Consider the following 25,825-nt stretch of genomic DNA (forward strand, 5'->3'; position numbering starts at 1 on the left):
AGAACAAAAAAGGGAAATTTAGAGGATAATATCCATATATAGGTATGATCTGTGAACCATGGTGAACTTTTGACATTTAAAAAAGTGAGCAGTGTTAAACAAAGCTTTGTCAAAAACTAGCCAGATAACTAATTTAATTTAGAGCTGATTTCTACATCAAGTTTTAGATAAATTGCCTGTTGGCTGTGTTCCTCTCACGACCACAGTGATGAGTCTGGTTTAGATAGCTCTATCAAAAGTCATGTTATGTTTTCCACACTATGTGGCCAGATAGATTGTAATTGTTGTGTTCTTTGTCTTTTCACCACATTTTCAATATTCTGTTCTCACTGAGAGAATGTGAAGGCCTTGTTTACACATCCATCAGTAAGGCTTGTGATGATGAAGCCAAATATTTCTGCTCAATGGAAACTTCTGGTCTCTGATTGATGTACAGACGCATGTTATGAAATAGTGTTGGTTTGCTGGTTATGTTCCTATCCCATGCTTGATGCCTGGGTTGTCTAGGCTTGTTGAAAGCCAGACCACAGAGAGGGATCTTACCAAAGCTAAGTGAAACCAATGAGAAATATATCAAGCTATTTAATAGCATGAGGAAAGGAGGTATAGAGAGATAAATAGTGCCTGGAATGTAAAAAAATCTAAAAGCCTTTCTAAAAACTACATCAGTAATGGTGGCAAATAAAAATACACTGAAATTAGGTTTCAAGCTTGATAAACTATGGACAGAAAACATTTTAGACAATTGTGTGCTTCCAATTCTGTGGCAGGAGTTTGTGGTCCAAACCCCAAATGGGCTTTGGGGTGTACATACTTTTACACATAATCTTCTTGACCGCATCTCACAATGCAATGTCATTTTATTTTGTACATTTTGTACATTTGTAAACCCCTAAACTAATACTTTGTTGAAGTACTTTTTGATTTTATTGTACCACTCAGACTTTTGGGGTAAAAATATATCATCCTGAATTGGCAATATTATCTCACTCTTATTTGCAAAAACATAAAATTCCAATAAATTCTAAGGTCATCTCCTGTTCACAGCCTGCCTCAGGTCCCCCCTCAGATTTGGCTTCAGTTCCTTAAACCTTCCATGTTAACAGGGGTGTGTAGAAATTTTATGTCCAATGAAAATCGAAACATTAGCTATTTACCCTAGCTGATGTTTTGCTTTAGTAAACTGAATAATGCTAATTCACATCCATAAGTAATAACTAATGACTTGGCAACATGTCAGTTTTGAAGTTTGTTCTTTTGTCAGTTATGAACAAACTGAAATGTTTAATATAAAGTCTTTCCTCTCACCTTTGTTAATTCTTAACTGATTGTAAAGCCTTAGTACTTTATTTGTACAGTAGATTACATGCTAGCTAACTAGCATGTAACCTACTGTACACATAAAGTACTAAGTAAATTAACTGAATGGAAGTAATATATTGTAGTATACAAGTATATTGGACCTCACATTTATTAATGATTTTGCTGCCAAATAAGTTTTTTTTTTAAACACATGGTTACTGTGTTCCTATTTTACAGCATAGTATCTGTAATGATAAATTCCACTGAGGTTAAGGGTGAAAATTTCTAAGGTCTAGTAAGAACTATTTAACATAGAGAAGGCCAAGAAGAGGTGCTGCTGTGTAATCTTGCCAGCAGGGTTAAACCTTTCAGCATTTATAAGATAAAAAGATTTAAGATTGTTTGGATTTATTTATCAAATCGGTAATTATAAACAATATACAAGTCATAAGAAGAAATTAATCTGAAGCTGATTTCTTTTTATACCAGAGTGTAGATGCATGCAGCTTATAAGTTACATGTCTGGTGATTAAACAGATTGACTTCAACAAAAAGATTTGGGCTTTTCCATCACATTTGTTATATATTATGAGCAGTTCACAAGGGAAAAAAAAGGACAAATTTCACTTTTTTTTTGTTTATGTGTAGGTTTAACTAGATTCAGAGCTGACTGATCCCTTGCTTCAGCCTGCTGCACATGCTTTCTTACCTTCTTTACAATGGCTTTTTAATGATCTCCACACTCTCAGCCACCCGTACTTTACACAAATATCTAATTAGAGAGTTTCTCTCATGTACTACATGTGGTCCTGAGGATTTAGATATTCGTTTGAGAAGCTAGGAACAATGTTTCCTGACATCAGCAGAAACACTAAAGGCTTCTCTGTGAGTCATCTTCAATTCTTTCTCCCACCAGTAATTATGGGGATTTGTAATCCAGGAGAAAAGAAAAGCCATTGTGCTGAACTGCAAAAAAATACTGCAGATAATTAGAGAACAATGAATGCAATGGAAGCACAAATTACAAATATTTCAGTGTTAATGGTATGTATTAAAAGTTTTAATTTTCTTCAAGCTAAAATTAAATGTTATAGAATATGTCTTGTGTGACAGGCGTTGGCTTGCTGACTTGCTTGATAAGCTTTTGATCCCACTCTTTAAGCAACATCCAGTGCAATAGATCTTAAGTCATGTTTCATACAAATTGTTCTTCCACGTTAGTGCAATAAAATAGTAATCTTACATGTTTATGAAGAGGTATCCATCCAATTTAGAGATTATCTTTATTAAACCTGTGCTATTCTGTGATAAGAGCATGCACTATTTTGAACTGACACATGAAAAAATCCCATTTATCAGCTATCATGACATAAATCTTTAAAAAGTCATAAATGCCATATGCAGAGGCAAAGGAGAGAAACACCTTCAAGGAATGTGTGTTTGTGTGTGTGTGTGTTTGTGTCTGTACGCATGCTAGAGGTGAATGAACTTAAGCTAACTTTGAGATTGTCCTGTTTTGCAGGCAGGTCAGTTATTATTGGGTGACACAGTTTGTTGGTGTTGTTTTGTCTGTCTGCAAGTAACACATAAACACAGAGCAATGTTATAATGATTATTTAGAAACTATAATGCTTTGATATTTTAGCATTGGCACCAAGACTCAAGAACCCACAGGGTTTTTTTTTTTACCACCTGATTCAACTCATCTGATGTGTTTCATATTTTTTTCTTCATAAGATTTTTAGGGTGTACAGAGGATTGGGGAAAGACAATTTCCTGTATGCTTGTATGTGCTATGACCAGTAGGGGGTGGGTAACGATGCCTTCAAGTAACAATCAAATATTTTGGAATATACGTTTTGCTAATATTTTGCAACAATATGTTAAGAAAATGAAAATAATTTCACCACAAACCATACAGGATTTGTTTTTATTTCTAGCATTTGGCAGACAACCTTATCCAGAGTGATTTGCATTTTTTCTCATTTATACAACTGAGTAGTTAAGGGCCTTGCTCAAGGGCCCAGCAATGACAGCTAGGCAGTGCTAGGATTTGACCTCATGATCACTGGGCTACAACTACCATTTAGTATTTATGGAGTGCAGCTAACTGTAGATCAAGCCCAAATCATTTATTTCATTCCCATTGTTTTTCTTATGTTGTTTGGTGCATAAAGTGCAAATGCTATGTGGGAGTTCTGAACATTCACAGCTGAAAGTGAAAGGCAGCATTTTGCACAAGACATACTGTTGTTGTTTACCAAATCAGTCAAAGTGGTGGGCTGCAGGTCAAGTTCGAGATAAACCTGTATAATTGTGAATGATGTTATATTGCTCAGTCTAGAACTACTGCAGTAGCAGCTTAGGGATTAAGAATCTGAAGCTACAGATCAGAATATTGAGAGTTGGGGGGGGGGGGGACACTTGTCATCTTATGCTGTACCTGTACAGTTGCATCTGTATATGAGAAACTGCTGTTTGTTTACTGAAGTCCTTAGCTCTTAGCTTTTTTTTTTTTATGTATCTTTGTCGATTTTTGTAGCATCATGGTCCTGAAGAAACATTATTTCATTTCCCTGTGTACTGTGTCAGCTACATATGGTTGGAATGACAATAAAAGCTTCTTGATTTGACTTGCAATACAAAATAAGGCTAGACCATTAGCGCCACCTGCTGGAGATCAGAGCAGTTTGAAATATTTTATATATGAAAAAAGGTCATATATGGTCTTTTTTAAAAGAGAATTACAAAAATCTATAATGTGGTCTGGCCGTTTTAGTAAAAAAAAAAAACTTAACGCCATCCATGTGCTCAATAACGACATTCACAGAGATTTAGACACAGATTCCATATAATTCTCTCCAACACAATACACAAGCAAGGTTACAGAAATACAGTATAATTTATACAGCACGGGATACCTGAATGTGAGGTCACATTTAAATCATATTTTTCTATAGGTCCGACCTTCCACTTCTGGCTCTCGTTGATAAAATTTGATCTACACCATAAGTTAGTCAAGACTCATTTACAAAAAGAGAACAGCACAATTCACATCAGCTTCAACAGAATAATGCATCCATATGCAAGAAAATGCAACACTTGTCCACGTAGGCATGTTTCTATCATAAAATCTCATTTTTTCCACCACTGCTTTTGTAATACTCATTACGACTGAATAGTTGTGAGAAATGACTGTGTTGGAATTTGCGTTACAAGGGAAAAGTATCATGATTTAGTTGTACAGCTGTACAATGACAATAAAAGTATTCTATGTCTATAGAGCAAGGTTTAATTTGGTAATATTTATACAGACATGTTAAAATAATGGAATGTTTGACTCAATTATGCAGCCTTAAAGTCTTGAAATTGTCCAATTACACTTTTGCTTTATCCATAGTCATGTTCCAGAGATTTTTTTTGTTTGTTTGTTTTTATGAAGAAAAAAATATGGATGCAGGACCAGGATGCTAAGTACATTAATGTTTTCAACACTAACTAAAGCAAAAATCATCCAGGATGATTCTCTGAGGCTTCTCTGAGGTTGTAAACGTGTTAAATCTCAAGCAGAGAAAGCCGTTGCCTGAAAGCTGGACTTCAAGACAAACATAGATCATTAGATATTATAGAAATGATTCAAAATATACAGAACTTATAAATAACAGGGTGTGAATGACAGACAGACAGAAGTTAATGAGAGGGTGGAACATTAGAAAATAGGGATATAGTTGTCTATCTTAGCGCGGTGCCTCTGAGCAATACACTCTGCAATCCAAACGATGTTACGGCATTCCTGCTCCTTTAGCTTTACGTAAGCGTAGAACACACTGAAGTGGAACTGGTTAAGGAAGGCCAGTTTGTTCAGCTTTACCTGCAAAATTACACACATGTAGGCTTCATTAGTGGAGGAAAACATAAGGGTTTCAACCAGCTGTTAGCCATGCAACACTAGCAGGGCAGTTTATGATGATGTATTAAACGACTGCAATTTAGTACCACAACAGTGTATTATTTAATTACTAACGTCATTGTTACATAACTCGGTGCCAGAAGCAAACACTGAGGTCATTTTGCTCCTCTCCTAACCTCACTAAGCTCATTGTTTCTCTGTCCTTCCTCATGATCATGCTCACCTCGTGCTCAAAGAAGCGATCCTCCAGCGTTTTATCGCCAGGGTTACTGCCAGCTCCCTCAAACAGAAGCTTGTATTCCTGTGAGGGAAAAAAAAACAAAAAACAAGATGTGGTTGGTGTGATGTGTCCATGACACAGATTTCTTTAAACACATCAAAGGGTTCCCTGCAGCTTTATTAAACAGCTTTCTTTTTTAGAAATAAAGTCACTGGGAAGTTTCTAATATTTTGAAGCTCTAATATTTTTCCAGCTACTTTCCGTCTAGAAAAATAGCTGGGAACATTTTGGCTAATTTTCAATATTCCACATAAAAGAGTGAAAGACGGAGGCACAAAAAACAAAATTACTGAAATGACAAGCGCTCGATTTGATTCGATTGAACTCCGTTCACTTGTCCTGATTCAAATTAAAATGAATCGCTTGATACAAGCTGTGTTCTGTGAGAACTTACAGGGTAGTAGTCAGCAACGGCTTTGACCTGCTCGTAGTCGTCAGCCCGTGCCAGCTGAGCTAGTCCTTCAGGGTAAAGCTTTCCACAGTGAGGGAAGAGTTTTGCTCGGTCCTCTTTAGACAACTCTGTCCCAAATGAGTTGATTGTGATTATAAAGGCCCTCCGGTCTGCCTCAAACTAAATGGAAAAAAAAAAAACTCACTTTGAACATAAACAGTAGTAAAGCAGCATCATTGCAGCAGAACAGAGATAGAATGGAATGGGTGTTGTTTCTTCCATGTTCTTCTACATATCTATTGCCTTTGTTTTCAACAATAATATTTTTTTCAAGAATTTATTCTTGTTGTTGTGGATTATCTCTAAATTCCCCAGGCTAAGTAACCTGTGATTATAGAAATGATAGCACATTAGAACAAATACTTGAATAAACCGTGAGATTTGCCTTGCAGCTCTCAGGAAAGTGAATCAATCCCAAAGTTTTGATATTCACTGTATCAAAGGCTTACTCACTTCCAGAATAGGGCACATCGTATCTGCTGTCGTCCCACCTAGATTGGTGCAGAACTTATAAAATGCCTCAAGATAAGCCTGAACATGCACAAAAGAAAAAAAAGTTAATAGTTCTCATCATTTTGTGTTGATTAATCACATTTAAAGATTCTCCTTGAAAGGTGAGTTGTGGTTGTTACCTTGTATAGTGTGTTACGTATGATCTCTATGTTCATCTCATCCAGGTCCTGCTCCGAGATGCAATCCTGGAAGAAAGCAGCTGAAAGCAGACAGATGAGTAAGTAGTGTAGTACAGATCTTAATGTTGAAGAAATTGAATAAAAATAAGTTAGGTTCATTCAGATAACACTAAAGCTTTGGTTGTAAATTTAACTTTAACATACACTGCTATGAGTTCACTAAAATTGCTAGATCACTAAAATTGCTTGAGCTGCTTAATATCTTACCCAATGGTGTATCAACCAGGATGGCGTTGTAGAGCTCAGCAGGGGTCTGGGCAATGTTGACAGCCTCCATCTGCTCAAAGCTGCCCAGCGGGTGGCATTTAGGCACCAGCTCTGAGATAGCCCTCTGGTGAAGTGTGCCCGTGATCAGCAGAATGACATTATCAATCATGTAGCTGTACCTGCAATAGTAAGACACACTGTTGGTGAACAAATGCTGTAAAATCCACGTATTCATAATATAGTGTGTATTAAAAAAACGTGAAAGGATATGACTTGAAAGCTGACTGATTCAAAAAAGTTTAATCCTTAATGTTACAGGTAAAGGTGCTGATATTGTCCAGCTATTTGTGTTTAAGAGATTCTATTAAAAGCCAGCTTTCCTAATTAAATTATTTGCTTGTAAATTTTATTCTGCTAAATTCAACTTCAACTTATGTTGCAAATTATTTACGTGATGAAATCCATGAAGCTGGCCAAAGGCTCGTACGACTGGTTCCTCATATGGCGAAACTCCACCACCATCTTCTCCTTCAGCTTGTCGTCGATGACTGATACGGTGAGAGGAGATGCTTCGTTGGCCAGAAAGCTTCCATAATCCGTGCTCTGCAAGTGAAGCTTCAGATCTGAGAAGAAAAATGCCACAAGATGAAGCAGCACAAATGAATTTATTTTCAGACCAAATAAAATTTGTTTCAATGCCAAAATGTGCAAGTAAGACGTATACAAGCAACGTACACAAGTTGTGTCACCGGAGCATTTTATATAGCTATTCCGTTCATGCCGGTTGGTGAAATATTCTGCTAGCCATGAACTCCTTATTTTTAAGATGATTTATGTTTAATATGTTAATGCATTTAAACAGTGACTTTAATAGATAGTGTGACGTTATATAAGATATAAGCGTGCAGAACAGTATCACTCAGTGTGGTCATTAAAAATAAGTGCAAGGTGTCAAATTAAAAGACAGATAAAACAGCTGAAATCTGAATCTGAACTTCTTCATCCCTACTTTCCTATTTGAAGTCTCCGTTCATCTGACCAGGCTTTGTTGGTTGTCCCTCGTGTACGGCTCAAGCGTAGAGGAGAGCGTGCCTTTTCTGTGGCCGGTCCTAAATTATGGAACTCCCTGCCACTAGAGATTAGGATGGCACCCACCATTTCTAGTTTTAAGTCCATGCTAAAGACCCACTTATTTTCTCTAGCCTTTTCATGATTGCCCAGGGTTTTATGTCTGTTATATCTTATGGTCTTAAACTGGCTATTTTATTTTTTTTAAATAATTCTTATTTTAGTTTCTTGTACTATCTTATTGTGTATTTTTTAAGTGTATCTGAAATATCAAACGCACTGTGAAGCACTTTGGTCAGCCGTGTGGCTGTTTGTAAATGTGCTATATAAATAAACTTGAACTTGAACTGAAATGAAAGCTTTTGGCACCTTCATCCTTTGTCTAATGTGCAGAATCAAAAAATGTGCAAACACACTTCTTCTGTTGAGATGATGTTCAAAATCTGAACAGAAATAGATGTTAATGCAACAGTGCCTCGATGCTCAGAGAACTGAAGTGCGCGCATATGTGCCAGGATCTCTATATACAATTTCTCTACTACACATTCACAAATAACTATCTGTTTCTGCAATTCATGGCACCTTGCTCTAATTTTCAGTTACCACGCTTGGTGATATTTTGCTCTGCACTCTCAGGGTGCCTACCTTCATGCTCTCTATTAAAGACACTGTTAACATATCAGATGTTTTATCTAGTGCTGTAGGAAAATGAACAGTTTACATCATACAGTATCTAAAGTTACTTTATGGTGGTATCAGAGCAATTTTGTATATTTTTTAAAATAATTTAACTGATTTTTAAAGTAACAGAGAACAGTACTGGAGGCTCCTAAGACCAGTTATCACTACAGATATTTATTCAGTCCTACATTAGACTTCTAGTTGGTTTATGGAAGTGGTGTAAAATGTGTTCCCACTCTGAATGAACAGACGACTTGTTTCTTTTTATTTTTTCCAAGATTGTGACAGAACTGTTTCCAGTTCCTCAAAATAAGAAGCTAAAACTCCCTGTGACTCAGTAACAGTAACCTCATATATATATATATATATATATCATGTATGTATGTATGTATATATATATATATATATATATATATATATATATATATATATATATATATATATATATATATATACACATACACACATACATACATACATACATATACATAAATAATATTTTATATTATATTTTATTATTATTTATATTTTATGTATGTATGTATGTATGTATATATATATATATATATACACACACACACACACACACACACATTATATATGAAGCATAAATGTGTTATTATTGAGCATATTCAGGCCGCTGCTGTGTAAGCTGTAACACTTAGCATAGCTGTAACATTAGCATAGCTACATCACATGATCAGCTAGTAAAGCTGTAGTATATAACGCAATACTGGTATAGTCTCAAGACAAAGTGAAGTATTTTACATCTGGGCCTGCGTGTGAACAACTGTTATAAAATACCCTGCCTTAATATTTATCAAAAAATGTAGTTTATGTGAATTGAACGAACTCAAGACACGTTAGCATACTAGCCGGCTAACTGTCAGAATTAGCACCGGTTTGCTAGCTAGTTATCTAACGACGCTGTCGTGCTGAAGGCAGAAGTGTTTTGGTTTGTTTTCGTTCTTCAGCATATTAATTCATATAAGTCCGAACATTTCAATCTGAAAACCTGCTATGTTTGACAGCAGGATGACATTAGATAGCATTTAAACAGTTTTATGCTAGCTCGTCGAATCGCTGTTTAGCTAGCTAGGTAAAACGGCTAGGTAACTGTCTTAACCAGCTTCAATAACAATAACAAATAAAGCTACTACATAGAAAAAATAGGCTAAAACATTAACTCGTATGAAGGTCTGATAGCTAACAAAGAACCCATGAACATCAGGCTCACCTTCCAACGTTTCACACTGAACCAGGTTCAGATAATCGCCCTGAGTGAGGATTCCAGCCTTAAAACCTCTCACCAGCCCTTCCAAATAGCCATTATCCACATTAAAATATAATTCCGAAAATGGCATGTCGGAATCTTTTTGTTTTTATCTTACTACGGTGTACAGGGTATTAAATCCTCAACGAGGTTAGTGTATGTGAATGTTTGTGTGTGTGGGCCGAACTGCAGCGGAACAGCTGTTCATGTGACAGATCACGTGACCTCGCTGTGCACGTCCTAGTCACTCACATAAGCTACCAAAAAGGAGACCAAATATAACACAGGCCTGACAAGTGTCACGCATTGAGAGTGACAGTCACGCATTTGGGTCTTTTGTCACGCAAAAAAAAAAACTTTTTGACTATTTATCATATATTTAATATGCCGCAGCGCCCAAAATGTATCAGTCCGCACCGCTGTCTCTAAAGAACAGCGTAACAGATATTGCGTCATCGAGTAGGCGTGGCCTATTTGATCATCTAACCCTAACTCTAACCCTAAACATAACCGTAGTTTTTGGTTGTTTATTTGTTTTCTAAAATAAATCTACTTGTATGACTGTTTTGTCGTCCATGCCATCCTCATATGGGTGACACTGGAGGGTGTGATTATAAATATACAGTCTGATTTCTGGATGCCTTGGGATGGGTAGAAGAGAGAAGCAATGGAGTGGGATAACATATCTGATGTTCATAAAATTTGCAATTCTGATATAATAGTGCACAGTATTTTGAGATGTATTATGTGTACGCCTGACTAAAGAGATGAGTTTTTAATCTACATTTAAACTGGGAAAGTGTGTCTGAGCCCCAAACACTAACAGGAAAACTATTCCAAAGTTTGGGAGCTATGAAAACGCTCTACCATCTTTAGTAGACTTTGAATCATTAAATCTTACCCAGATACAATAGTGCTATTTTCTGATTGGTTATTGTGTAGCCTCTTTTTTTGATTGACTGATAAGTGGCAGGCTCATCTACAGGGAAGAACTCCAGGGGACATGCGCTTGATTCCTGCCCGGTTCCATAGGACAGATACATTTTGGGCGCTGTGGCATATTAAATATATGATAAATTGTAAGTTTTTCTGCGTGACAAATATAATGCGTGGCGGGAGAGCGTGACAAAAGACCAAAATGCGTGACTGTCATGCTCAATGTGTGATACTTGAGAGCCCTGTAAAGTGCATCTGTGCAACAAGACAGAAAGACGGTGCAGGACAACAGACAGAAAGACGGTGCAGGAAAAAAGACAGAAAGACAGTGCAGGATGAAAGACAGAAAGACAGTGCAGGACAAAAGACTGAAAGACGGTGCAAACAAAAAAACAAGACAATACACTAAAGACAATACATAAAAGACAATAATCAAAAACAGCACCGACCAGTGTAAATACTGTATATTCAGAAATACTGGAATAAACACATTCCTATTATAGCAGCAGTTGCAAGAGGTATTATAAAGTATTGTGCAAAACAGCAATCGCCTGAAATGTGAGACAGCATGTGTGCAAAACAGCGTGTAAACAGTGATGGTGCTGGACACGGATGAAATTACACAATGTCATCAGGTCAATTCATAAAAGCATACAGATCACTATCTTCAGTTAATGCTCAAATTTAACATCAAAATGAGTAAAACGTTTTATCTCAGTGATTTTGAGCTTGGCATGGATGCTGGTTTCAGACAGGCTGACTTGAGTATTTCAGACAATTTCACACAATATAGAGTTTTGACAGGGTTGTGTAGCAATCAAACAAAAAACCATCCAGTTCTGTGGATGGAAACACCTTGTTAATGAGAGAGCTCTAAGGGAAACAGCCAGACTTTTGTCTAGACAGGATGGTTGTGTGAATACAATATCATTAGTGCAAGCATTTTATGGAAAATGTTAGAAAAGCATACTTGTAAAGGCCACACTGAGGTAAAATACAGCTTATAAAGCTGAAGTGCCTGGGTTATGTCTTTTAGGTGTCACATTTTATTTGTGATGCCATGTTGACAATATTAGTATTTTTTTCACAGTTTAATTGAATATAGACTTAATTGTGTGTGTGTGTGTGTGTGTGTGTGTGTGTGTGTGTGTGTGTGTGTGTGTGTGTGTGTGTGTGTGTGTGTGTGTGTGTGTGTGTGTGAGTTTATTACATTTACAATTACAGCATTTGGCAGAAGCCCTTATCCAGAGCGACATACAGAAGTGCTTAAGTCTCTAGTCCCGAAACCCGGGAAATTAAGATGAATCCCTGCACTCGAACATGTGAACTACATGTAATTGCCATGTTTATTCTTCCCAGATGCTGTGTAGAATGAAAAAAGCAAGTTCATGTATAAGCCCTAAGCAATCTGAACTTAAAAGCACATTACAATTAAGTGCTCTGTGAGACTTTCCATCATCAGAACCACACTAAACTGGAAATTAGATCAACACTAGCTTTGCTAAACCTGCGCAATTTTGCGTAAAATCCCTGGACCTCACACCTACCAGCACCCCTACAGCTCCATTGTTCTCCTCCTTTTGTTGCGCAAACGGCCCCATCACCTGTGAGGCCTGGCTCATTTGCATTTGCTCACTCAGAGTAGCTCAGATCCAAGGCAGGCCAAACCTCTGTCTGTGACGGAAACCTTCAAGGCCTATCTATACAAAATAGTCTGTTTAATTTATATAAAAAAATTGTGTGCTAAGGTTTGTTATTGCCATAGTGCATATCATATTTATACAACCCTTGTGCAGACCTGGGGTCTATTTGACTCATCTGGAAAGTTTAATGTGTCATAACTTGGGTTTCCTTCCACATATTTGCCTGAAATTTACCAAGATTGTTCCAAATTATGAACTTTGCAAGTAAAATTAATCTTGTCCTCCCGGGTCAATTTGACCCGGCCACATTTAGTGGGGCAATAGGTCCCACTTTTACCCTTTTCAGCGCAATGAACATACATACCTGTACAGACACAAAAATGCACACATAAAATGTCCACTAACACACGCACCCAAAACACACACTCACACACCACACACACACACACACACACACATACAAATTGGGCATTGCATCTCATTAGGCCTCCAGAAACAAAAAGCTACACATTTGTAAATATTTCACTTTTGAAATGCCTTTGCCAAGCAGAGGGCAAAATATGATCTGCCGAAACACACACACACACACACACACACACACACACACACACACACACACACACACACACACACACACACACACACACACACACACACACAGATGTTGTGTTTTCATATTCAAATCATATTTGTTTTCTCTCTTTTATTCATGAATTTAGTTGCTTCAGTCAGCTTTGACCTGGGGATGTTTGACATACACCAGCCAGTGGTTATCCAAAATAATATTTAATCATTTCTGCTTATTTTACTTAAAATCATGGCATAATATCATGAGGTTTATTGTTTATAACTTAAATATAATAAAAGCATAAGAGGTGTAAAGGAAATTTTATTCACAATAAATTATGCCAAGTTTTTGAGTGGTGTGTGTGTATGTGTGTGAGTGTGTGTGAGTGTGTGTGTGTGTGTGTGTGTGTGTGTGTGTGTGTGTGTGTGTGTGTGTGTGTGTGTGTGTGTGTGTAGCCCGTTTTTGGGTGATCAGATGGCATCTGGTAGGCAAAATAGACATAAGTGTAAAATGTTCAAAATGTAAGCTTATCACACAGAATGGTGATCATTGTAGAATTTTTACTTTATAAGCATTCAAGTCAATTTGACCTGGAAAAAACAGGTTTTATTATTTACTGACATTATAAATGGTCAAAATGGTTTCAAAACAATCTCCTGGCTTTCAAAGAGATATTGCCAAGAGATGGATTCATTTCAATTCTACAACACCTTCTAACAGACAAATTTGCTGCGGTCCCCGACATCTGGACATGCTTCAACAAGAACTGTGCTGAGAATTTCACTCCAGGAAAACACATGACCATAGATGAACAGCTCTTCCCTACCATGGCTTGTTGTCCATTCACACAGTATATCGCAACCAAGCCAGACAAATTTGGGATCAAGTTCTGGATGGCCACGGATTTGGAGACCAAATATGTCTGCAATGCATCTCCTTACTTGGGAAAGTACCCCAGTCGCCCAGGGTCCAGCTTGCTCAGTGAAGCACAAGCAATTTGCTACTGCACTGGACATTCCAATGTCCATCTCTACCCACACAGTGCCATCTTTTGTCGTCTGGCTCAGACAGGGCTTCCCAGTACCACGGTGCATCTTCTGTGGAGGCATGTTGGGCTCTTGTTCTCAAAATTCACTTTTGGTGTTATAATTCATTGATGTAATTTCATTTTCATTGGCCAACATTTTATTCTGTATGTGTAAAAACATGTCAAAAGCCATGGACCATAACTTCACTCAGCTTATGACATTTGTCTACAAACATACGTTGGAGACTGAAGTGTTAGCAAGTTTTCATTTTATTCATGTATTAGCAACTTTTCATTCTTTCCCAAGTAAGGGATGTCTCATAAACACTCCTCTTCATGTCTCATACACAGTCTTACTGTTCCAAACACACTCCTCATGTCTCATACACACTCCTCTGCTAGGCAAAGGCATAGCAAAAGTGTATCAAAAGGCATAATGAAATGCAATGCCCAATTTGTGTGTGTGTGTGTGTGTGTGTGTGTGTGTGTGTGTGTGTGTGTGTGTGTGTGTGTGTGTGTGTGTGTGTGTGTGTGTGTGTGTGTGTGTGTGTGGTGTGTGAGTGTGTGTTTTGGGTGCGTGTGTTAGTGGACATTTTATGTGTGCATTTTTGTGTCTGTACAGGTATGTATGTTCATTGCGCTGAAAAGGGTAAAAGTGTGACCTATTGCCCCACTAAATGTGGCCGGGTCAAATTGACCCGGGAGGACAAGATTAATTTTACTTGCAAAGTTAATAATTTGGAACAATCCTGGTAAATTTCAGGCAAATATGTAAAAGGAAACCCAAGTTATGACACATTAAACTTTCCAGATGAGTCAAATAGACCCCAGGTCTGCACAAGGGTTATATAAATATGATATGCACTATGGCAATAATAAACCAATTTTTTTATATAAATTAAACAGACTATTTTGTATAGATAGGCCTTGAAGGTTTCCGTCACAGACAGAGGTTTGGCCTGCCTTGGATCTGAGCTACTCTGAGTGAACAAATGCAAATGAGCCAGGCCTCACAGGTGATGGGGCCGTTTGCGCAACAAAAGCAGGGCTGAAGAACTGTGAAAATCTCAACAGAGGGGAATCACACCTTGGGACCTGCACCAGAAAATAAAAAATCCAGTATTTCTAGTGTCAAATGACCTTAATGTAGTCCCACTAAAAGCCTGCTAGGGTTAAACATTTAATTTGGCTCATAGCTAATGATTGCTTAAAGATAGTTTCAATCTTTTGTTCCATTTTAAGAAGAAAAAAAAGATTCAGTAAATTGTGCAGAAAAACTAGATGGAAATTGCCATGTGTTCAGTACAACAGAATGTATGCTTTTTTAAATTTGATTGGTTTAAAGATTGTCTTCATTCATGTGCTGTGCTTACTTCATGTGACAACTCCTGCTGATCTTTATTGCTGAAAAACTGGAAAATGCACTTTTTTTGCACTTCAATAAACAAAACAAAAAAAAAGATAATTAACGCATTATATACAATGACCTTTTCCATAAATGTTTGTGCACACATTTACTGTTATCAGTCTTCCTGTCATTATTATTTCTACGTAATTTCATGTTTATCAGAACAACATTCGTTTAGCAAGAAACATGCTTTGTATTGGCAGGAAATTTAATTTTACTTGATGTTCATGATCAACATCCTAAAAATATTGCTAGCACATTATTATCCATTTCCACAAATTTTCTCAGTCAATCAAATTCTGACAAAAAGCAAAAGAAATGGCTTTGCTGAGCTGATTGACGCTGATGTGCAGACCCTTAAACAAATTGCTTGCCTCATTTATTGCGTCATTCATTAAAAATAGCAAAAGTAACTAGTTCATGTAGGATAGATTTTGATGCATTAAAGTAAACGTAATGCACTGTTTACCAAGCTGTAATAAACATCTAATGAAAGAAGAAAAATGAAACGTTCACTTTGTACTCTGTTTTGGTTCAGCATGCTTTCTCACATCTACGCACATCCATCTAAGAGGCAACAGGAAAGCACCATAATGGAAAATCCACGTGGTGATCACGACTGTCTGGGTGCTTTCTGTGCTAATAAAACAATCATGTCTGTGTAAGTGTTCATATGTGTGTTAGTTATGTGTGACTAATGAAGGACTCAACTCTCTCAGCTGGCTTTTACTCTCTTTGGGATGAATGATTGGAGCCGACGTTTCTACAGAAATGTTTTTTAACAGAATTTTTATAATCTTTTCCTTAGAAAAATACACTGGGGGGGTGATCAAGGTTCTCCTGAGAAACAAACACCATTAACAAAGAAGGATGTTCATGATCTTAGATTTTAAATACTAAAATGCTTAATAATGAGTTTATCAGGGTTGAGCAGTGCGAATATGCAAATAAGTTTGTGAAGTCGTTATTTACTTATCAGACATTTTCAATCAGTATAACCAAATGAATTTTTTAAGATTGAAAGTTAATATAAATTGAACCAGACACTGTTGGTTTTCAGTGTAAAACCACCACAGCTGCTGAGTATATGCTGCATATGAAAGTCTTATTTCCATATGGCATATAAAATGTTAACAGTAAAGTATCTTACAAAAAAAAAACACTAAACATATGGTTAGGTCATGTGTGCTTTTTACTAATTTGTAGATTGTATGTTCATTCTAGTATTACTGCACACAATATTGTCTGAACATACTGTATTTCCACTGGTCGGTCGGCGCTGTTTCTTTTTATTGTCTTTTGTGTATTGTCTTTTTTGTATTTTTTGCTTTGTCTTGTAACTTTTTGTCTGCATTGTCTTTTGTTCTGCACTGTCTTGTCTGTCTTGTTGTCTTGTCCTGCACTGTTTGCACCAGGCTGCACAGTTGCACTTTATGTGGCTGGGATTACTTACTAAGTCCTTAGCCCTGTCTTTGTTTTATGTAGCACTACAATCTTGGAGAAATGTTGTCTCATCTCACTGTGTACTGCACCAGCTATATATGGTTGAAATGACAATAAAAGCTTTTTGACTTGTCTTGAAATATTGTTAGGAACATTTAAGACTTTTCCATGCCAGACCACCAGAGGGCGCAGGTATTTTCACTCATTTATAGTCGTGTTTTCTCACCTGTATTATGTTATGCCTAAAGTTTTCCTCTATTTATACCTGCTCTGTTGTATTAGTCTTTGTTTTTGTCATTGTTGAGTGTCACACTTTGTTTGTGTGTGTTATTTGTCTCCGATTATGTTATGTAATGTTTATGCTTTTGTTTTGTTATGTGTATGTGAACGGGATATATTTGTTTCTGTGGTCTTTCTTTGTATTACCCTTACCACCATGTTCTGGTACTGTTGTGCAAAAATAATCCAAAAACAATCAATCAGACAAGAGAAAATAATCTGATGTTGATGTCTGAAATGAAACTTAATAAGAATCTCTTTTTATCTTTGAAAGACAGGAAGGCTTGTCCCTGCTAGCACATTTACACAGCTGCCCCAGGTGTAATTAATCAGAGATATTGCCACCCCGTTCATGAAGCATCCTGTTAAACTCACTGTGAGGCATTTGGCATGGCAGAATGATCGAGAGCAATTACTTTATATCATCTACAATTACTTTATATCATCTAATCATCAAATTCGAATCTTTTATTGGCTCTGACTGAACTTATTTGTATTATTAGGCATTTCATAATATATTGAAACAGCATGAAAGAAAAAAACGTAGGGTTGAATGCCCCATTTCAAGGGTGAAGCAAAATAATCAATATGATAAAAGGAAACACAATTTCTTTTCTGAAACTTTGTGTGTAAATTAATTTCTCTGTGAGGATGACAAATCTCCTTTTTGTTAGAATAATTGGTTCCTCCAGGCCTTTTGCAGCAGAGTTTTTTAATTGCTGCAGCCAAAAAAAAAATCACTTGATCTTGTTGCTACTTGTTACAGTGAGCTTTTTTATTTTTTATTTTTTATTTAAATTCCTACCAGCGAAGACACATATACTTTCTAAGATCACTGTACTCGTGTTAGAGGGTTTTGGCTGAATGTGCATTGTGATGATGTTACACAACATGACTTGAATATTGTGGAGTTTACTTGATTTTGAGTTAATGCTGTTAATCACAAAATCGTGGAATCCTGATAGAACTGGATCAAAATAATCGTAGAATATTGTACATGGGAGGTGAATATAAAGAAAAAGTCCACAGGAATCTCCAGTAAATTTATCCTTTTATGAAAGTTTCATGCATGTAGGTACAACAGGTTTAATAGTATTGCATACAGGAATACATATTTGTCAGTATTTGTAATTAATATTTCTAATAGAGCGTTGAAGAAATATTTTTTCAATAATCTTATGCTGATTATCACAAATTTTAGAATTGAATTAAACCATGGAAGTCTATTAGGGGGAATGTCAATAAGCCTTTTAGAAACGGATGAGGTAGACTGTTATCGTTGGGCTGAGTGCCGAGTGTTCTGAGTCACTAAATAAAGCTGGAATTCCCATCACTAGCATGTGTATGTGTGAGAGTGAAAAGAGCACGACGTAAGAGATTACTTCCCCTCCCACTGATTAGGATCATGTGGCTTCACTCCTCCTACTTCATGGAGGCTTAAAAACAAGAGTTGGGTACCTTAAAATCAGAGGTGAGGAACACTGCAGGTAGGAAAGATGACTATTATATACATTATTTGCATATAGTATAAAAAATATAGATAGATAGATAGATTCTGCATGAAAGATAAACACAGAACAATTTATTACACGTTACTTTTTACTTGTTAGTTGTTATACATGAAAAACATCTTTTGCAGCAGTAGTTGATTTCCCAAATTCCTGGGTTTAATTACACGGCTTATAAACTATACTTCTTAGTTAGAACTTTAAGGGCAGCTTACCAGAAAGTGCTGGGATTTATAATTAGATGCTTTATTCTGCTGGGAATCATTTGAAAACATCTTAGTATAGTGGTTTCAAACTGCATGTGTTACATGTTGACAGATAAGAAGTAATCTTAAGCTTAAGCTTAACCTTAAAATTAGAGCTTTCCCAATCCCTACAGATTTTAATTGAGCAAACTAGTATCCCGGGTCTTATTACTGTACTTTGCCTCTAAAGCCTCGTCTCAATCCAGAGAATAACCAGCTTGCTAACAGAGACAGATTGGAGGAAACACTTGTGACTAAGTGACCATGTTGTGTGTCGTGATCTTCTGCTGGTTGAGTCTCAGCGCCGTCCAGGTGGCGTCGGGTCTCGTCCGCAATAACCGCATGGAGGTCTCACATCCGAGCCTGAGGAGGACAGATACCTCGTTCTTCCCTGACATCAGTAAGTGACCTATCTCAAAATATATTAACTATACAAGCAACACTTTGTAAATGTATTCAAGTTTCAGGTGTATTGCTTATGTGAAATGATGTAGCATCTCTTATGTTAAGTGATATTTCTGACTCTGATTTCATAGCCGTGCAAGATTCAGGTCCTGCAGTGGATGCAGTACAACTTCAAATCGATTCAGTCGAGGAACAGCTGATGGTGGATCCTGTTTCCTATGATGAGGTAGGCTTGATTTTGCCTTTTCCTCATTTTCCCTTCACTGTTTTGCAATAGTTTAACAGATGCATTAGCATTATTGTGCATTTTAACAGGCACAATAGAAAGACTAAATAAGCCAAATTCCTGGCTTTTGATTCTTAATGATATTATTATATTTTTCAACAGCAATGAATTATTCAGTTCAGTGATTCAAAACAAGTTCTTAAAAATAGTAATCATTGTTTGATAGTTAAAACAAATAGTAAAATGATGGACAACGGTTTAACACTTACAGCATTATTTGTCATATATATCATACAGAGATATGTAACACCTTAAAATTACATACTTACATGTAACAACTTAAATAAAGCATTTGAAAAATAATTATAAAACCTTTTTTTTTTTTAAGTAAAGCATTAAAGCATTTTAGTGTGTGTGTGTGTGTGTGTGTGTGTGTGTGTGTGTGTGTGTGTGTGTGTGTGTGTGTGTGTGTGTGTGTGTGTGTCTGAGTGTGAAGAAAAGTTTGTGAAGTGAAACAGAAAAGAAAGGAGCTTGTTGTTGTCATGTGGTGAGATGAGTCCACTAATTATAGAATATAATTTAACGAACAAACCTTCAGATCTGCTCACAGCAGTGTGTTTGGTTAAAAAGTATTTTATAACCCAGTCTGTAATTTCCATGTATTTATAACCTAATCTGTGTATTTGAGGCATGGTACATTAAGACAAGGCTTGATATGTCATAATAAGTAATGTAATAATAATAATAATAATAATAATAATAATAATAATAATAATGTAAAAAGTAATTATTTACATATGTTAAATGTCTATTAAATTGTATTAGGGTTTATTTTTGAAGTAAATTTTGCAACTAGTCAGTTGTGTAACCTTGGGTAAATAATAAGCGTAGGGTTAAACAGCTGACATTTTAGTTCCCACAGGACATGGCAGATGCAGTACAGCTCCAGAGGAGAGGCACACGTTCACCAGGTCGATGTATCCCGCATCAGCAGTCATGCCTGGGCCATCAGCTGCCCTGCTGTGACTCATGCGATACCTGCTACTGCCGCTTTTTCAAAGCCTTCTGTTATTGTCGCAGCATGGACCACAGCTGCAAACACAGACGCGCCTAGCACTCGCAACACTGACCCTGCATTAGGCTGGGTTAAAGATGATATGCAGATGTGAAAATAAAACCTTATGCCAAATGCAAATTTGTTAGTATGCACAAGAATCCATGATGGTACTGCTTTACATTAAAGTGCCCTGAACTAACATTAAACAAAACATAAACTAAACACTCATTAACACATATTATTTTTAAAACAATGAACCAGCATGCAGACCTACCTGCCAAAATTATAACTTATTGATTACCAAAACATATGTTAAGGTGATTACCAACATTTAGAAAGACGGTCTAGGTTAAGTTGATTTCGTTTATACATTATTGTTAGTTAGTGTATTTGTTAACATTTCTAATTGTTCAGAAATTTAATGATTTGTTCTTGTTAATTAATGCAGTAAATGATATTATGTAAAGGAAACCTTAATACAATGCAAAGATAAAAGTTTATAAAACCTCACAGGCATGAACTCAGAGTAGACAACAATGACCACATATTGTTGTACTGGTAAATGTTTATACGTGTACAAATATATTTGAAAATTGTGGTGTTTTTTATTTTATTAAAAACTTTAGCAAACATTATATTATTTATATTGTTATTAAACCTATAGAATTGTGTGTCATTAATAAATAAAAAGCAAAGCACATGTCTGTGTTTTTGTTGATGTCAGTTAAGTTCTTTTTAAATGACTGTGGAATTTTTCACCCTGTTCCTAGACCCTGTTTGGGTTATGATTATGTACATTTCGAGTTTGGCGACATGGGTGTACATGCTTGTGTGGAGGTGACGTGTAGTGCCTGGAATGTAGAGCTTGCATTCGGTCTATGCAATACTGATAAGAATGAAATACTGCTGATACAATAGGAATATGTAGTGCGGTAGTCAAACAGGTAATGATCTCTCACCGCTCACCGCTCATATGTCAGTTTTTCATGTACAGATCCAAAATAAGTTCATCATGACCTGATACATTTTGACAAGATTCACCTATAATGTGTCCATAAATATCACCTCAGAGATGTATAGCATCTTCTGTGAATCAATTTAGAGCTGTAAATGAATTATATTGATGTTTGCCACCAGCACATACAATCTCCACTTTGTCTATAAGATACCACCAGAAATACCAGATTAGGATCTCGAATCATCTTTATTAATGTTAGTATATTAGTTAGCTGCTATGATCCCATCCATCCAGGAATGGAGCGCAGTGACACGAGCATAGACTACAGGCGTAGAGGTGCTACACATTCCGCTTCCCCAAGACACGATACCCACCAGCGTCCAAGCATTATCCTTCTGTCACACCAGAGGGCCTCCTGAGTCACCCTAAAAGCACATGTATATGTTTGTAGTCAATTTTTAATCTTCAGCAGATTGTATTGGTGGTTAATCTGATATTAAACATCACTGTAAAGTTTATTATTATTAAGTTCCATAGTTCAAAAATGTATGAACACCTCCTTAAATAAATAACATTTTAATGAAAAACTGTGTTCTTTCCTTGGATCCTGTTCATTAAATTCATTAAGTGTTATATTTCACTACCATTTCATTTTAAAATGATCTTAGATTTATTTTATTATTATTTTAGAATAATTCCAAGGTAATTTTAGATTTTTAAGGATTTGGAATAATTTTTTAAAGAATGATATTTGCATACATTAAAAAAAGAAATGATCATTTAAAATGATAATTTAAAAGATTTTGGAATTTAAAGTGCACACCTTGATTTTTAAGACCTGGATGTCCTCGGGAACAGCAGACCGATTGTGCTCTCCCAGGACCACATGATGGGAAGTTATCGCAAATGAAATTTAATTAAAATTCTAAAATTTAACCAAAATCAGCTTGTAAAATTACATTAATTAGTACGTAGAAGATTTAGTATAAGTACCGCAGTGGGAATAACATCTTATTTAAGTTTTAAATATAAGGTTCACAAGCTACATTTTAAACATGTATACTTACCTGACATTGCAGTGGGCAGCAGATAAAACCCACCAATCATTAAATAGAGAGCCAGTGCAGAAGCAGAGACCGTTCACATCCTGCATTAAATAATATATACCTCTCATTAAGTAAATATACTTCTCAAAGTTGATCACGTACAGCAACATGATGATGATAATGATGATATAATAGAATAAGACAATGTTACATTTGCTTTTGTTGCGAATCCTTTTTCATAATTTTTTTAAACCACAAACATTATTTCTTTCAACTGAAACATTTGTTTTAAAAGATTCAGGAGAATATGCATAGAGGTTTTCACACAATTTTTTTATGAGAAATAATAGAATAAATGATCAAATATAAATCTCGTAAAAGACAATCCCTAAAAAATCCAAGCAATGCAGAAACTATCTTTACACGGAAAAACATTTCCAAAATATTCATTTCAACTCTAATATATTCTGCTCCATGAGCAGAACAGATCAAATATGTTCATTTATTTGTCTTTTCTTATTCTATCTGATCCACCATTTTTGCCTGATATTGTCACTGATGTCAGATGGGTGCCAAAAAATCAAGAATAGTCAAATGTTGAAAAAAAATCATTTAATAAAACATATTTTGGATTTTATTTCATTTTGGAGTAAAAGGTTTTTTTTTAATTATTACTTTTATCTATTTCATCAGATTTGTTTACCTAGTACAACAAACACAGCCGTGCTGTGCATTGTTTCAGTGATTTCCATTTTTGAAAAGACAGTAAAATAACTATTTATAAATAAATAAATAAATAAATAAACAAACAAACAAATAAATAAATAAATAAATAAATAAATAAATAAATAAATAAATAAATAAATACACTTTCTACCTGCAGAAACACTTGCCAGGGCCAGGAATGAGGCACTGCTTCCTCCCCATTCACAATCCTGGAATAGCTGCTGATGACTGGAGGAGTTGCTGGAACCCCACAGCCTGAGGAGGAAAAATACTTCACAAATCACTTCACACTTTCTATCCTGATTGTTATATTTTTAAAGTTTCTATCCAAAACTTCACTTCACAATTCAGGACAAAACACAACAGATCTAACCTTTGACTATGACCTGTGGTAATTGAAAAGTGAAAGTGACGTGACATACGGCTAAGTACGGTGACCCATACTCAGAATTCGTTCTCTGCATTTGACCCATCCAAAGTGCACACACACAGCAGTGAACACACACACACCGTGAACACACACCCGTGTGTGTGTGTATGTGTGTCTGCAAATTATTATTCTATAGAAATTGTAGATGAAACTGAGGTACAATTTTTGAGTACGAGTAAGGCTTTACACAAAAATGTCAAATATTAGCAATATATATCTGTCTGGTTTGACTTGTTCAAGGTAAACACAGTGGTAAAAGTTCAGGTATGATTGTGTGCTTTTGTTTGTGCTGATCAGTAATATGCACTATAGTCTGTATCATTTCCTTCACCTGATATAGCATTCCTGAGCATTTTCTGCTGCAACGTAGCAAACAGAAGAGATTAGCAAGAAAAGCCAACATCAGATCAAGGTCTGAGTCTGAAATTCTAAATGTGACACATGGGCAGAAAATCAAAAGGTCACAGAAAAGACACATAATTTTAAATATAGCATTTTAATGTAAAATAATTGTTATTGCTTAATATTGAGTTTCATATACAAGAAGTATATGAGATGCTAAAGCTACATGTAGATGCCAAGCTTTTATGAGACGTTTCATGTCTTATTTCATTTGCCAGTTTCTGTATGTTTGCTTTTATTACAGCCAAAATCAATGTTTTGTTCTTGTAGTTGAAGGAATACATTGTAGGCCTTATTTTTATCTAAGCCTCTCACCCCTCACCACACCCCCTCTGCACTGCTGTTCCTTGTTTCTCACTAATTACCTTCCCTATATATACCGGTTTATTTTGTGATTGTAAATATGTATTTTATTTGCCTAGTCTTACCTAGTTTTCCACATGTTTGTGGTTTTGTTGTTGTCTTAAGAAATCTCAGTGAAGACGTGTGAATATCTTTGCAACCCAGTTATTTTTTTATCTACCTTGGGTGCAATAATAACATTAAAGGTGGAAAAGGATCCAGCATAATTTAGCCTGGTGTCATTTTATTTACATCATGGCATTTAAAAAGCAGTTTGTAGACTTTTAATATACACCATAAATAGAGAGGGTACAGAAAAGCTTTCATTAGCACCTTCGTCACCCCCTTACTTCCACCTCCATCTTCTTCTTACGCTTTCCAATAGACTGAATATATAAATACTGCAGCAGACACCTCACAGCACTATTACCAAGCCACAACAAAAGCTAACTTGGAGCGTCTCAGAGAGCAGAAGTAGGTTTGATGTTACCATTTACAAATGAAAATAGAAACATTTGTGTTTTAAAAAAAACGATTTGTTTTTTTTTTTAACTTTTCAATGAATTTATTGTCCCTAGTAGGCAAATTAAAGCAAATAGTTTTGAAACACTAGAAATTCTTCAAGCCCTGAGTGTTTACTTCCAAATGAGCTTCATATTAACCACCACTGTGGCGTGAACATGACAAAGACATTCAATGCTGATGATGGAAACCGAAAACAGGTGAAAATAAAAAGCTAGCCTGCAATGTTACATTTATCCCAGATGGAGGCACTAGTTGTCTATATCCCTTCTTATAAAACACAAGAATTCAATTCGTCCCCCTGCATGATTTATAGCTAATTTAAAGATTTATTATTCCTTGTCTTGTATATTTGAATGTCTTCTGGGTGTGTGTAATCTCTAATTGTCATTTATGTTTAGTCATATCAATTCAGGCATGAGGTTAAATTAAATCGATGTATTAAAGTCAAGATGTGAGATTTCATTACAGATCTGGTACAACATTCAGCCTCAGGTCTTTTGTGCATTTAATACCCACACATCATAAAGCAAATCTAAACCTCAGCCTACAGGCCAAAAGCAAATGCTGCCTACAAACCTTCTCAGTGAGGTTCTGCCAAAAAAGCAAGGAAGAGAATGATGAGCGTCTCTGCTTAGTTGGCTTTATGAGGCCATCAGGTTGTTTGTGAAATGCGCTGGCTTCGACGTACATAAGTGTCACTAGCACTAAATCAACAGGTTTCACTCGAGTAATTCTAAGCTCTTGGGTTATTGAGTCCTCTAAACAAGGTAGAAAACTGAATCAGGGA

The 25,825-nt window shown here is 36.0% G+C and overlaps 2 protein-coding genes and 1 long non-coding RNA gene across 4 annotated transcripts; 1 reads left to right on the plus strand and 2 right to left on the minus strand.

Moving 5' to 3' along the window:
* Positions 1-4,135: 4,135 nt before the first annotated feature.
* Positions 4,136-10,072, minus strand: atp6v0d1 (ATPase H+ transporting V0 subunit d1). The gene is made up of 8 exons (XM_027137160.2): positions 9,829-10,072; positions 7,294-7,465; positions 6,843-7,021; positions 6,576-6,655; positions 6,397-6,474; positions 5,887-6,063; positions 5,436-5,513; positions 4,136-5,173 (listed from the first exon to the last, which is right to left on the minus strand). Exons 1-8 carry the CDS (start codon positions 9,953-9,955, stop codon positions 5,012-5,014), a joined length of 1,053 nt encoding a protein of 350 aa, XP_026992961.1. The 5' UTR covers positions 9,956-10,072; the 3' UTR covers positions 4,136-5,011.
* An 8,919-nt stretch (positions 10,073-18,991) lies between these two features.
* Positions 18,992-21,202, plus strand: LOC113636814 (agouti related neuropeptide). Of its 2 annotated transcripts, none has more exons than XM_027137148.2 (3): positions 18,992-19,321; positions 19,458-19,552; positions 20,466-21,202. In XM_027137148.2, the coding sequence occupies exons 1-3, from the start codon at positions 19,186-19,188 to the stop codon at positions 20,664-20,666; spliced, it is 432 nt and encodes a 143-aa protein (XP_026992949.1). In that variant the 5' UTR covers positions 18,992-19,185; the 3' UTR covers positions 20,667-21,202. The 2 variants fall into 2 exon arrangements, with proteins under 2 accessions (XP_026992949.1, XP_026992950.1); XM_027137149.2 differs by having other exon boundaries at positions 20,475-21,202.
* Positions 21,203-22,631: 1,429 nt separating this feature from the next.
* LOC125146030 lies at positions 22,632-25,825 on the minus strand. The gene is made up of 3 exons (XR_007144535.1): positions 25,615-25,825; positions 23,491-23,594; positions 22,632-22,714 (listed from the first exon to the last, which is right to left on the minus strand). It is a non-coding gene; the product is annotated as an uncharacterized LOC125146030 (long non-coding RNA).

This window comes from Tachysurus fulvidraco, chromosome 1 (genome assembly GCF_022655615.1).
Source record: "Tachysurus fulvidraco isolate hzauxx_2018 chromosome 1, HZAU_PFXX_2.0, whole genome shotgun sequence".
Taxonomy (NCBI): Eukaryota; Metazoa; Chordata; class Actinopteri; order Siluriformes; family Bagridae; genus Tachysurus; species Tachysurus fulvidraco.

Coding starts and splice junctions, on each gene's coding strand:
- atp6v0d1 (XM_027137160.2), bottom strand. CDS start 9,955: ATGCCATTTTCGGAATTATATTTTAATGTGGATAATGGCTATTTGGAA. Junction 6,656..6,842: donor CCTGGTTGATACACCATTGG/GTAAGATATTAA, acceptor GTCTGCTTTCAG/CTGCTTTCTTCCAGGATTGC. Junction 6,064..6,396: donor CGATGTGCCCTATTCTGGAA/GTGAGTAAGCCT, acceptor TTTTCCATTTAG/TTTGAGGCAGACCGGAGGGC.
- LOC113636814 (XM_027137148.2), top strand. CDS start 19,186: ATGTTGTGTGTCGTGATCTTCTGCTGGTTGAGTCTCAGCGCCGTCCAG. Junction 19,322..19,457: donor CTCGTTCTTCCCTGACATCA/GTAAGTGACCTA, acceptor CTGATTTCATAG/CCGTGCAAGATTCAGGTCCT. Junction 19,553..20,465: donor ATCCTGTTTCCTATGATGAG/GTAGGCTTGATT, acceptor CTGACATTTTAG/TTCCCACAGGACATGGCAGA.